A 12612-nucleotide genomic window follows, 5' to 3' on the forward strand; every position below is an offset into this window, starting at 1 on the left:
GATCTTCACCGTTCCTTTTTACATTTATCCTTTGGCAAGCATAATATGTTGGAAAGATCTTGCTATATATGGCTAATTGGATGTGAGTTTTCATGAACTATTACGTCGAAACACATTGTCGAAACACGTCGACATAGTTCCAAAGATCTCATCACAAGGAAGCCAACAATGATCTCATCACAAGGAAGCCAACAATGAAAGTGGAGCGCCAATCAGGTCAACGTTTTAAGAGATAAATATTCTTGAAAATTTGAATTTAGAAAAATCTGTCATGCTTGTTTTTTTTACATCGTTTGCCATGCACTCATGCTGTTGCGAGGAGGGAAACCCAGCCCCTTAGTGCGGCCCTTGGATAAATTAACGCAAACAATTTTCCATCACAAGAAAAGAAAAGCGCACCAGCATGGCAGCATTGGCCACTGTCATCACCACTTCATCAAGAAACAGACGATAAGATGCACACTAGTGCTGCCGCCACTACATGCATCCAAATTTTACACAAAATACTTTCTAAAAGTTAAATTTTAGGCAATACATCGTCTTTCTGAGGCCGAAAGAATAAAGCGTGACGATTCATTCACCTCCAGGCACATCGCCGCAGCACCGAACCACGGCTAAGGTGCTGCTTGAAGATGTGACGCGGGCAGGGTACGGGCACACCATTGCAACGTCTGGACAATTGGAGCATAATTGCATAGCACCGGAACGACACTTTTGTACTATTGCATAATTGCATTATTGCAACGTACACGCACATCAAGAAAAGCCATCGGTCCTCTGTCTCATAAGAGTACCTGAAGAAAATTAAAGATAATCTTGAGGAATAATACAAACTGTCAATAATATTATACTCCCTCCGTCCCACAACATAAGAGCATTGGCTTGCAAAACGCTCTTATATTATTGACAGTAATTAAATTGTTTACTCTGGAGCTATAAATTGTTTACTCTGGAGCTATATTGAGGTGAAAGTTTGAGGGAGAATTGGTTAAGGCTCCACCAGGTATCATGTTAGATTGCATAACCTTGCTTGATTGAGCAGCTTGTATCAAGGGTTTGGCGTCTTTTCTTGATCAAGCAGCAAAGATGTATTATTATTTTCTAAAACATACCAAATGGTTGGATAACAGAGTTTATTGTACTCCATTCCTAAATATAAGACTTTTTAGAGATTTCAATGCGGACTATATACGGAGCAAAATGAGTGAATTACACTCTAAATATGTCTATATACATCCGTATGTAGCTCTTATTGAAATGTCTCTAAAGACTTATATTTAGGAACGGAGGGAGTACTTTTTAGTCCAGATCACCAACTAAAGTAACACTTTCTACTTATTTCCCACAGTAGCTTCAAGAAGCACATCAGAGCCAACTGAAACCCATTTGTTTAAGCTGAAGTGGTGCAGAGGCCATCAACTTCTATTTTCATCAGTACAAGTGCAACTCTTATATTTCTTTACGGAGGGAGTACATACATAAATGGACCCTTAGTTTTGGAAGGAAATTGTCCAACCCTATGAACAGTGTATAATAAATTAATAACTGCAATCGGATTGAACAAATCTTAGTAATAGTACGTGCTAGCGTGAGTAAATAGAAGAACTGCCACCCTAGAATATACGGGTTTTCTTCCCATACTGGTGGGGGTGTGTTGGGCTCTTAGCTATGCAGGAATGATGTGGTTTTTGACAAAAAGAGGATTTCTTCCCCTACGCAGGTTATACACTCATGTACGCATTGGCTCCATACGCAGTCTTTGATTCAGCAGCCCGAGCACAGGGAGCTTTTTATGGTAGCATGCACCCAACTGGAGTGAGTAGCCAGTTAACCCGCATGGATGGTGGTTTAGTCTATGGATGGGTCCTCCAGCACCTTTGTGTACAATGCTAAGTGCTAATAGAAGGGCTTAGGGAAATAATTGTTTTTTAAGCACTTGTGCTTATTTGCAGAGCGCAGGTGCTTATTTAGGAACCTCTGCCTCAGAAATAAGCACTGGCGCTTAAGGAAAAATTGGTTTGTTTTTCTAAGCACTTGTCCAAGCACCTAGCATTGTACATGGTCTTATAGGCTGCCTTCTTTTTGTCGAACAATATCAGTTATACTTTTTGTCTGTCAGTTTTCAAGTTCTTATACAGTACCCAAAAGTTAATAAGGGCGGTCTATTTTTTTTCTAATCTAACAGGTGAGATTAATTCATACGCCGGGGGGGGGGGGGGGGGGTTGTCGAGCAAAAACCTAGCCACCGCTGCCCCCTCCCTCCTTTCTCCACCCGCCGTCGCCAAGGGATGCCGACGGGCAAAGCCCACTCGGCGAACGGCGGCGGCGGAGCCACCCTCGTCGCGCGCCGCGCTGCTTCAGCCCCGGACAGGGCAGCGCTTCAGGCGGCGGTTGCGTGTTGACGGCGCAGGTAAGCCGGGGCGGCGGCCCCGGGCTCGGCGGCGGCGCTGCTCGTCCCCTCCCACGACTGGGGGGAGTGTGGGGCGGTGCTGAGGCTGGTGTCATCGATCAGGCGCCCGGCCCCCAGATCTGGCAGTGAAGGCACACTGATGTGCATGTTGGGGTGCCTCGGGTCCCCTCCCTTGGCCGGGGGAGTTGTGGTGGCGGCGGCGAGCTGCAGCTTTGGATGGCTGCGCAGCGGCGCCATGTTGGTGGTGCTCTGCCTGGCAGGCGGGCTAGGGGTGGTTAAGGTGGCTGGGGATGGCTGGTGCTCGTATCCGTGGTGGTGAGTGCTGGGAAGAACAGCGACGCGGTGGGCATGCCATGGTCTCTGATCTGGCCGGCTTGCTGGTGGTGACTACTGTGGTGCGATTGCAACCCTTCCGGTTGCACGGTTGGCATGCTTGAGCAACTCCAATGGTTCTTCGATCTGGGTTGGGAGAAATCCCTGCTTCGAATGAGGCTGACAACGGCGACCCCCGCGAGCGTCGTTCCTTTCCTGAAGGCGTTGTTTTGGTCCAGATCGGGCTCCCTTCCTCGAGCTCGGGGAAACCCTCGGTCCGGCCTCCGGACCAGGCGGCGGCGGCATCATGGCATCGTTCCCTTCTTGAAGGCGTCGTCTTGTTGCTCAAGGAGTCTCAACGTTGTGGCTTGAGTCATGGTCAGCTGATGATCTTGACGTGGGCCTCCTAGGCGCAATGTACGCCATCGCCGGCGCTATCTCGACGGTACCTTCCCTATGTCTGCCCTGGCCCTGCCGTTCACTTGCTGACTTCCTCTTGGCACAATGGGTGGTATGTTGGTTTGTGTTGGCCTTGGGTCTTGGTCTTGTTGTAGAGGTTTCGACGTTGGTTGTGGCGTGGCTTGGTTGCTCTGAGGCTCGCCTAATCACCATCGGCATGAGGTTGGACTAGGGAAGCATGTATCATAGTAGGCAGGGTGGGTGGGTGTGGCGGCTAATTTTCATGATTTGCGTTGTGATGGCCGAAAGGCCTTGTATCCGGCTTCTTTGCCGCTCCTTCTTTAATGCGATGATACGCATGCTTGTGTGTATTCGAAGAAAAAAAGATTAATTCATAGTCAGTATTACAGAGTGCAAACTTCCAATGATAGGGAGTACCTTGATGTAAGGGGCAAAAATGTAATTGTACATTGACGCTCATAGTCTCTTTCCAGTTTGGTGGATTTTATTTTAACTCTGATCGATATTGGATGATACATCTAAAGTCCTTTCCACCAGTCCCAATTTCACTTTAAAATCAACTTTCCATCTAGTGATTAAATGTGGTCACTTCACTAAGAGTAAAATGCATCATAAGTCCTAAAACTATTGGAGGTGTGTCAATTTAGTCCAATAACTTCAAAACTGCAGTTTTAGGTCCTAAAACTATTGGACGTGTGCCAGTTTAGTCCTATAACTTTGAAACTGCAGTTTTGGGTCCCGAAACTATGAAAGTTTGTTCATCTCAAGTCCTAAGCTTGCATGTCCAGCATTGACCCGCCACCGTGTCACTTGGAGATGCTTGAATTGTTGCCATGTTGACCCAATGGACCCACCAGGTTAACTTCCGCGCCGTCCCGCAGCAGTGACTATTTCCCACCTGTGGCCATGCTCGTGCCCGAACAACAACATGCACGACCAGCTCTACGGCAAGGGTATCAGGGCAAGGACAATGTCATGAGAGAGAGGGGTGGGGGGTGGGGATGGCATCCTCCATCCCGATTGGCTCGGTGTCTCTCCGACGGCCGCGCCCAGGGAGAGGGATGTTGTTCTCCATGCCGACTGGCTCGGGGTCTCCCCGGCGGCCACGCCAAAACCTCTTAGCGAGGTTGCCTTGTAGCTCATGGGCACGCAGGTGGAGGGCGTGCAGGTTGCAACACACTGTGACGTTGAACCGTATGGACCACTTTTGGGGAAGTAAACACATATAAAGTGCTCTTTTGAAAGAAAAAAATGCACCATAGATGCTGGCCATGCAAGCTTAGGACCTGAGATGAACAAATTTGCATAGTTTGGGACCCAAAACTGTAGTTTCGAAGTTATAGGACTAAACTGACAGACCTCCAATAGTTTTGGGACCAAAAACTGCAGTTTCGAAGTTATAGGACTAAACTGACACACCTCCAATAGTTTTAGGACCCAAAGCTGCAGTTTCGAAGTTATAGGACTAAATGACACATCACCAATAGTTTTAGGACTTACGATGCATTTTATTCCTTTACTAAATATTTCTGAAGATGACCTCAAACAATCTGTGGCAGATAGGCAGGGCACTATTGCCTTTCCCATAGTCATCGTGGAGGTCAGACTGGAGAGCCTTGCCGCGAGCCGCCGGGCTCGTACCACAGCCAATTTAGAGGTTTGTGGAGAAGAAATCGGCTGAGGCTCCCCGTGAATTAAGACCTGCAGGACATTGATGTAACCCACCCAGCAAATTGAAAACTGTGGCAGCAGGCACAAATGCGCAGTCAAGGAGGAGGCTGGTGGAGTTTGTCGCATAACAAAAGGCATGATGGAGATGATTGGAGAGGGACGGCAGGGCAAGTGCATGGGGCAGAACAGGATAGCGGCATGGACCATGGGACAGTTTAAATCAGTACAACAAGATTAGAATTAAAAAAAGATAACTGAGTCCTTAAAATTCCCTGACAGCAGCAACTGTTGCAAATATAAAATCAGTACAACAAGATTAGGATAGCCCTGTTTCCTTGATGCAGCAACTGAGTAATTAAAATTCCCTTTATCGAAATAAGTAAACGTGAGGCAGTTGAAAAAATGAAGTGGTCATGCACTTTGAAGAAACGTGCACTCAACAAAGAACACAACAGAAGAATGTGTACTCCAATCCAAGGAATGCATAAAAGTTTTCCTTTTGAAACAACACTAGAGCATATATAATCTAGAGTCTGACAATATGTTTCAAATGAAAAAGATAGCAGCAATTCACGCTTCAAACTTCATTCATAATATTTGCAACATAAACAGCCATTTAGTGAACATAGCCTTGTACTGTACCTTTGCTTGCCGAGACATTATGCATAACTTCCAGGAGTTATCTGCTAAGTTAGCTGACTTCCATATTTCACGATTGAGAAGTATCTTGGTATCACGCTCTAGTAGCTAGCTGCTCAACACAACAGGGGAATCTTCTTTCACTATCTTGCAGTCAACTAATTCCTGAAGCAGCCTTTCTGCTTCTTCAATCCTGCCTGAATTGGCGACTCTTCTGACTATAGATAGATAAAATGAGTTACTGGTGTTTTTAGTTTCTGATACCATTACTCGCAGTATATCAGCAGCAGCTTCCGCTTTGCTATCTCTGCACAATGCCTGGATCACCATGACAAAAGTAGTTACTTTAACCTGAAAACCAAGAGCAAGCGTCCGATTCAAGAGCTGTAGGGCCTCTTCAGCCATGTTTTTCCTACAGAAGCACATAACAAGTGAACCATAAGTAATGTCATCGGGACTGATCCCATCACTAGCCATCTCATCAAACAGATCCATAGCTTTGTTCACCTCACCCTTGTTTGCTAAAGCATCTATCAGGGTGTTGTATGTAATACGAACCAACTGCCATCCATTTTCTCTGATGCAATGGGCTATCAAAAGAGCTTCTTCCACCATACCCTCTTTACATATGGCATTTAGGAGTGTGTTGTATGTCACTATATCAGGAAAACATTTATCGCTAACCATCATCTCCAACACACCAATAGCCTGATCGAGATGTCCATACTTACAGAAGTAGTTGATAAAGATATTGTAGGCAGTAACATCAGGCTCACAATTTGCATGGTTCATATGTGCAAGTAAATCACAAACTTCAGCCCACCTTTTTGTATTGCAGAGAGAATGGAGTAAGATGCAATAGGTTGTACTATTTGGTTCAAGGCCTTCAGCAATAAGACGAGTTAAGATGGTCTTCGCGTCCTTCAGCCTGCCTGCTTTACATGATGCACTGATAAGAGCATTGTAGGTGACAACATCTGGTTGACATCCCTCCAGAGCAAGTTCATTCAAGACTTCCATGGCACGCTTAGGTCCACAGTTTTTGCATACAAGATCAACAAGCAAGGTGCTCGTCATAACATATGGTGGCCAACCTATTCTCAATTGCTCTTTCCAAAAGGTGATCGCCCTGCCATACATACGCTGGTTGCACATGCACCTAATCAAAGTGTTAAAAGTGATGCCGTTTGGAGAGATACCGCCATACCTCATGTCCTCCAATACGTTCATCGCCAAATCCAGCTGCCCTGTGCAGCAAAGTTGCGCAATCAGCATGTTGCAGGTGATGGTATCTGGAATCCCACCTGAGAGCACCATAACCTCAAGGACGTCCCTGGCTTTATTTGCCTTGCCAGTTTTAACAAGGCCACGGATTAATCTAATACAGCTCTTAGCATCCGGAATTTGGCCATGTAGCACCATCTCATCAATCACGCAGCAAGCCTGAATGAGCTTCCCATTGTTGCAGTACCGGCGAAGGTTGCCAGCATAAAACACCCCTTTATCTTTCGGCAAATCAACCCCCTCGTTTGAGTTCTGACCCAAGTGTTTCCACGGCTTAGCTTGCAGGGACAAAATGGCCCTCTCGACATCCCCGGCTGCTCTGCCATTTCCAGGGGCTGCACGATCCACTGAACCATCCCGCATTCTTCGTTCTGGCCGCATTACTACCACATTACCCGCATTCTTCTGCTCGGCGAAATCGTCCCGTGACCGAGGCCGCTGGTAAGGCCTCATCACCACTAAATCGTCAACATTTCTCTGTTCAGTTCTAGGGGGACAATCTAAATGCACCGCATGTGCTCTGAAACGTGAAGGGCGCATCATCGAGAAGGTGACAACGATAATTGGGGCGGATCCACCTGGCCACAAACCACACCGGTGGCAACCTGCGCCCCCCGAATGCACCATTCTACTGAACCGCCATGGCAATACGATTTTGCCCCCTGCGCGCGCCACCGTCCCTGCACATATTGGGAAGGGGAAATTTTGAATCAGCGAAAAGGGAAGAGGTATTCGTGACAGCGAACTAGCGAAATGACCGGGCAGACGGGGTTTAGGGTTCTTGCTCAGAGGTCTCCGCCACTAGAGACCATTTCAAAAGAACAAGCAGCATACAGCAAAGGTCCGCAGTACAGAGTCGGGATTGTATCGTACCGGTGGTAAGGGTCACACTGCAGCTGGAGCTGGAGTACGAAGCCTGAACTGGTGCCGGGAATGGAGAACGGACGGCGCGAGGAACTCCGCCTCGAGGAGTCGAGGTCCCGAGCGGAAGAGCTGAGCGACGGCGGAGGCTCGGCCGGATTCGTCTCTCGCCTTCGTGTGGCGAGCAAAGCGGTGAGGTATGGGGAGCTGCGAGACTGTGCAAGCGGCAGCAGGAGAGAAGTGGTGCACGCCGCCGATGGTGGGATGGGAGGAAGGAAGGAGGCGTCCCCCTATTTGACGGGCCAGGGCCGACAGCTCCGTTATGGGCTGCCCACAGCGCGGCCCAGAAACCTGCATCTTATTTTCTCTCAAAACAATCATTAAAAAGCATTCAGAAAATATTACTGTTCAGACAATTTTCGAAATTAAAATTACGAGAAATTGAAAAAAATGCAAATTTTCCATCCACCTTGTGAAAAACAATTGTTACATATTTGAAGCAATATGCATCATGCCTTTAAAATACGCTCATCATGTATTTTAAAATATTTACTGTGTTTAACAAAAAGTTTATCACGTATTTTAAAAATACCCACTATGTCTTTTAAAAAAATAAAAAATATTATAAATTAAAAAGGGGAATAAACAAAAATAAAATAAAAACTTGAAGAAAACAAAAGAAAATCAAAAGGGAAAAACTTGAAGAAAACCTAAACCGAAAAAGAAATAATGAAGCAAAAAATAGCTACAAAATGGTCGGCCCATGTGCGTACAGCCAAAATGACCTTGTCAGAACACTTGATCACAAAATGAACTCTTCATGAAATTATTTCACGATCTAACCCTTTTGGTAACGCTAGAGCCCGTGGCGTTGTTGGTTAATACTGAAACGCCAAACTAGCCAGTGTTGCTGCCCTGACCCACGATCAGGACGCGCTGGCGCTACTCACTGATGTGGCAGGATAAAAACACCAAACCAGCCAATGTTGGTAGAAACGCCAGGGCCTATGGCGTTCCTGCACAGATATTTTAAGTGGTTATGGGGCACTCACCCTCACTCACCACTCACTCTCTTCTCTCCCATTGGCCATCCCGGGCTCTTGCCCTTTTTTCCCTTTGTCTCCCCCATTTAAACCCTCTCAAGTCCTTGCAAATTGATTGTGTTAGTTCGTGGATCCGGTGTCATTTCCATTCTTTGAGGAAATCTCCTTCATCTCACAAAACTGTATTGGTTGGATTTGCGTATCTAGATGGTTTTGTTCATGTGGATCCTAATCCTAGTTCTGAACATTGTTCCATAATATGATGCTTGTAGTGTATACTAATGAGTATGGTTGGTCCAATAGTGTTGATTTGTGATGTGGACGAACCAAGCTTAGGGTTTGGGTTATGCCTAATGTTAGGATTTAGGGTTAGGGTTTGGGTAATGCTTAATTTGGATGAACAAAAATTTTCTAAGTGGTTTTGTATGCAATGTGTTATATTTTGCATTGCTCCTTTGTTGTACTTATGTTGCCATTTTTTAGATGGAGATGATTGTTAATGTTCATTATATTGATAAAGCGGCTTTTCTGAATGTTGATATTGTTGACAAGAATAAGGAATTATTGAAATTTTTGGAGAGTCCTAGTTATGACAAGGTTGTGAAAGAAACACGGGTTAGATTAAAGTGGATGGATCCAAGTGACCAAGTTTAATTAGTAGGAAGATATGATGTTTGGACGGGAAACAAGTGTCGAATGAAGACATCGCCTATCAAATCCAATTTGCAATGGGGTCCATATAAGGAGGTTGGTGAATCCTTGGAAGTCAAATCGCTCGAAGTGTTTGCCACTAAGATGGTCAAGGCTCCTCTCTTTCATGTTGACTTGAACCAGACCTTAGTAGATGATATGAGCCTGATTAGTAGTGTGCCACCAATTTGTTGAGCAAAGAATTGAAATGCAAGCCGCCAATGCAATGAGCCAACCTCATGTTAGCCAATCAAATGAATTTGATGTGAAAGATATTCAACATGGCAACGAATAAGTTGATTGTGTCAATGAGTATCCCCAATATGATTGAGGGTGGTGCACCAATCACTAATGATGGCCATGACTCTGATCAAGAGGATGAGAGGCACCACAACATTATTGGTGACATAGAGGCTTAAGTCAGGCACAAGGATATGGACCCTGACATTATTATCAACGCGCTTGTGTGGATGACTCGGATGATGAAGTCCTGGTGAATGAGTTGGACGAAGATGGTTTCATGGAGAAAGAAGCAGAGTGGTACACAAAAATCACTGGTAGGGATCACGAAGTGCCCTTGTTTTGTGATGTTAGCCTTGCGCATAAGGCTATAGTTGAGGGTGGCATGAGTAAGACAATTGAGGCTATACCGTTCCCAAGTGGTAGAGCGAGCTGCTATACAGACGGTTTTTAACCCCTTTCCGTGGCGGCATTTTAAATTGTCGCCTTGCAAGTGTGGGCGATAGGGGGTCCTCCGGTCACACACGCTGGGCAAAATGAGCTCGTGTGCGATCGGGATAGCCATGGCATACAATTATACATGCCCAATCATTTCCGTTCGTAAGTACACCCCACACAGTGAATCCCAGAGAAATGGTTCCCTTCGTATGTACATCCCATACAGTCAATCCAAGGAATATTTTTTTGTTCAGATGTATATCCCACACAGTCAATCCAAGAAAACTGCTTTCGTTTGTATGTATATCCCACATGATGAATCCCAGACAAACGTTTCCATTCGCACGTACATCACACATAATTTTTCCCATTAAGTCGTCTGTGATAGCGTTGCCCTTGAAGACGATATTAACAATTTTATCGTTTGCGTTATTGAATGCGTCACACATGGTGTCTAGAAGAAATTGTGTGCATAGGCTGTCCATCACACACACTTTTTATCTAGAAAACGTTTGTGCAAGGTGGCCTAAGCAATTTTCAAGAGGAAGTCATGTGTGATTGTTCATTGATCCAACGCGTTTTCTTCCTAGAAACTGTGTGGGTTGTCTGAGGTCATCGCCCACAGTGATGTCTCAATAACCATTTGCAATAGAAAAACCCAATAAGCGGGCTAATTGGCCTATTATTAATAATCTATTTATTAATCAAATTGGGATCTCATATTAAGCATAGAATATATTTCATTTTCGTATCATGGAACCAGGATTTCATAATTAAAATACATCGGAGTAGAACATTGCATAGCTTCAGCACTCAGTTACACCATATGGGCATATAACTAGCTACCCCATTACACAACTGCATCAGTACCAAGTTTCACATGCAACGTTAACCTTTGAAAATTAGCATCATAGATGGTAGATAGACAGATGAATCTCATCTGGAAAATTGCTGAAGCAGAAGGCAAATATTGAGCCTTCGCTACTACAGAATGGTCCAAACGCGACGATCCAATCAGATACCCTTCAACGAAACTGTGTGCGATGCATTAATCGCAAAAGATGGTGTAAGAAAACCGTCAAAAATGAGACGAACTGTTTGTTGGGGAACGTAGTAATTTAAAAAAAATCCTACACACACGCAAGATCATGGTGATGCACAACAACGAGAGGGGAGAGTGTTGTCCACGTACCCTCGTAGACCGAAAGCGGAAGCGTTAGCACAGCGCGGTTCATGTAGTCGTACGTCTTCATGATCCGACCGATCAAGTACCGAACGCACGGCACCTCCGAGTTCAGCACACGTTCAGCCCAATGACGTCCCTCGAACTCCGATCCAGCCGAGTGTTGAGGGAGAGTTTCATCAGCATGACGACGTGGTGACGATGTTGATGTTCTACCGACGCACGGCTTCGCCTAAGCACCGCTACAGTATTATCGAGGTGGACTATGGTGGAGGGGGGCACCGCACACGGCTAAAAGATCAACTTGATAAATTGTTGTGTCTATGGGGTGCCCCCTTGCCCCCGTATATAAAGGAGCAAGGGGGGGGTGGCCGGCCAGGGAGAGGGCGCGCCAGGAGGAGTCCTACTCCCATCGGGAGTAGGACCCCCCCCCCTTTCCTAGTTGGAATAGGATTCGGGATGGGAAAGAGGAGGGAGAGAAGGAAGGGGGGCGCCGCCCCCCCTCTCCTTGTCCTATTCGGACTAAGGGGGGAGGGGCGCGCGGCCCAGCCCTGGCCGCCTCTCCTCTTCTCCGTAAAGGCCCACTAAGGCCCATTTACCTCCCGGGGGGTTTCGGTAACCTCCCGGTACTCCGGTAAAATCCCGATTTCACCTGGAACACTTCTGATATCCAAACATAGGCTTCCAATATATAAATCTTCATGTCTCGACCATTTCGAGACTCCTCGTCATGTCCGTGATCACATCCGGGACTCCGAACAACCTTCGGTACATCAAAACATATAAACTCATAATATAACTGTCATCGTAATGTTAAGCATGCGGACCCTACGGGTTCGAGAACTATGTAGACATGACCGAGACACGTCTCCGGTCAATAGCCAATAGCGGAACCTGGATGCTCATATTGGCTCCTACATATTCTATGAAGATCTTTATCAATCAAACCACATAACAACATACGTTGTTCCCTTTGTCATCGGTATGTTACTTGTTCGAGATTCGATCGTCAGTATCTCAATACCTATTTCAATCTCGTTACCGTCAAGTCTCTTTACTTGTTCTGTAATACATCATCCCGCAACTAACTCATTAGTTGCAATGCTTGCAAGGCTTAAGTGATGTGCATTACCGAGAGGGCCCAGAGATACCTCTCCGACAATCGGAGTGACAAATCATAATCTCGAAATACGCCAACCCAACAAGTACCTTTAGAGACACCTGTAGAGCACCTTTATAATCACCCAGTTACATTGTGACGTTTGGTAGCACACAAAGTGTTCCTCCGGTAAACGGGAGTTGCATAATCTCATAGTCATAGGAACATGTATAAGTCATGAAGAAAGCAATAGCAACATACTAAACGATCGGGTGCTAAGCTAACGGAATGGGTCATGTCAATCACATCATTCTCCTAATGA

At 45.8% G+C, this 12612-nt stretch overlaps 1 protein-coding gene across 1 annotated transcript; it reads right to left on the bottom strand.

The window, feature by feature from the left end:
- Nucleotides 1-492: 492 nt before the first annotated feature.
- On the bottom strand, nucleotides 493-7868 carry LOC123045532 (pentatricopeptide repeat-containing protein At1g08610). The gene is made up of 3 exons (XM_044468613.1): nucleotides 7610-7868; nucleotides 5456-7416; nucleotides 493-794 (listed from the first exon to the last, which is right to left on the bottom strand). Exon 2 carries the CDS (start codon nucleotides 7361-7363, stop codon nucleotides 5561-5563), a length of 1803 nt encoding a protein of 600 aa, XP_044324548.1. The 5' UTR covers nucleotides 7364-7416; nucleotides 7610-7868; the 3' UTR covers nucleotides 493-794; nucleotides 5456-5560.
- Between the last annotated feature and the right edge of the window lie 4744 nt (nucleotides 7869-12612).

The sequence above is a fragment of the Triticum aestivum genome, chromosome 1A, assembly GCF_018294505.1.
Source record: "Triticum aestivum cultivar Chinese Spring chromosome 1A, IWGSC CS RefSeq v2.1, whole genome shotgun sequence".
Classification (NCBI taxonomy): Eukaryota; Viridiplantae; Streptophyta; class Magnoliopsida; order Poales; family Poaceae; genus Triticum; species Triticum aestivum.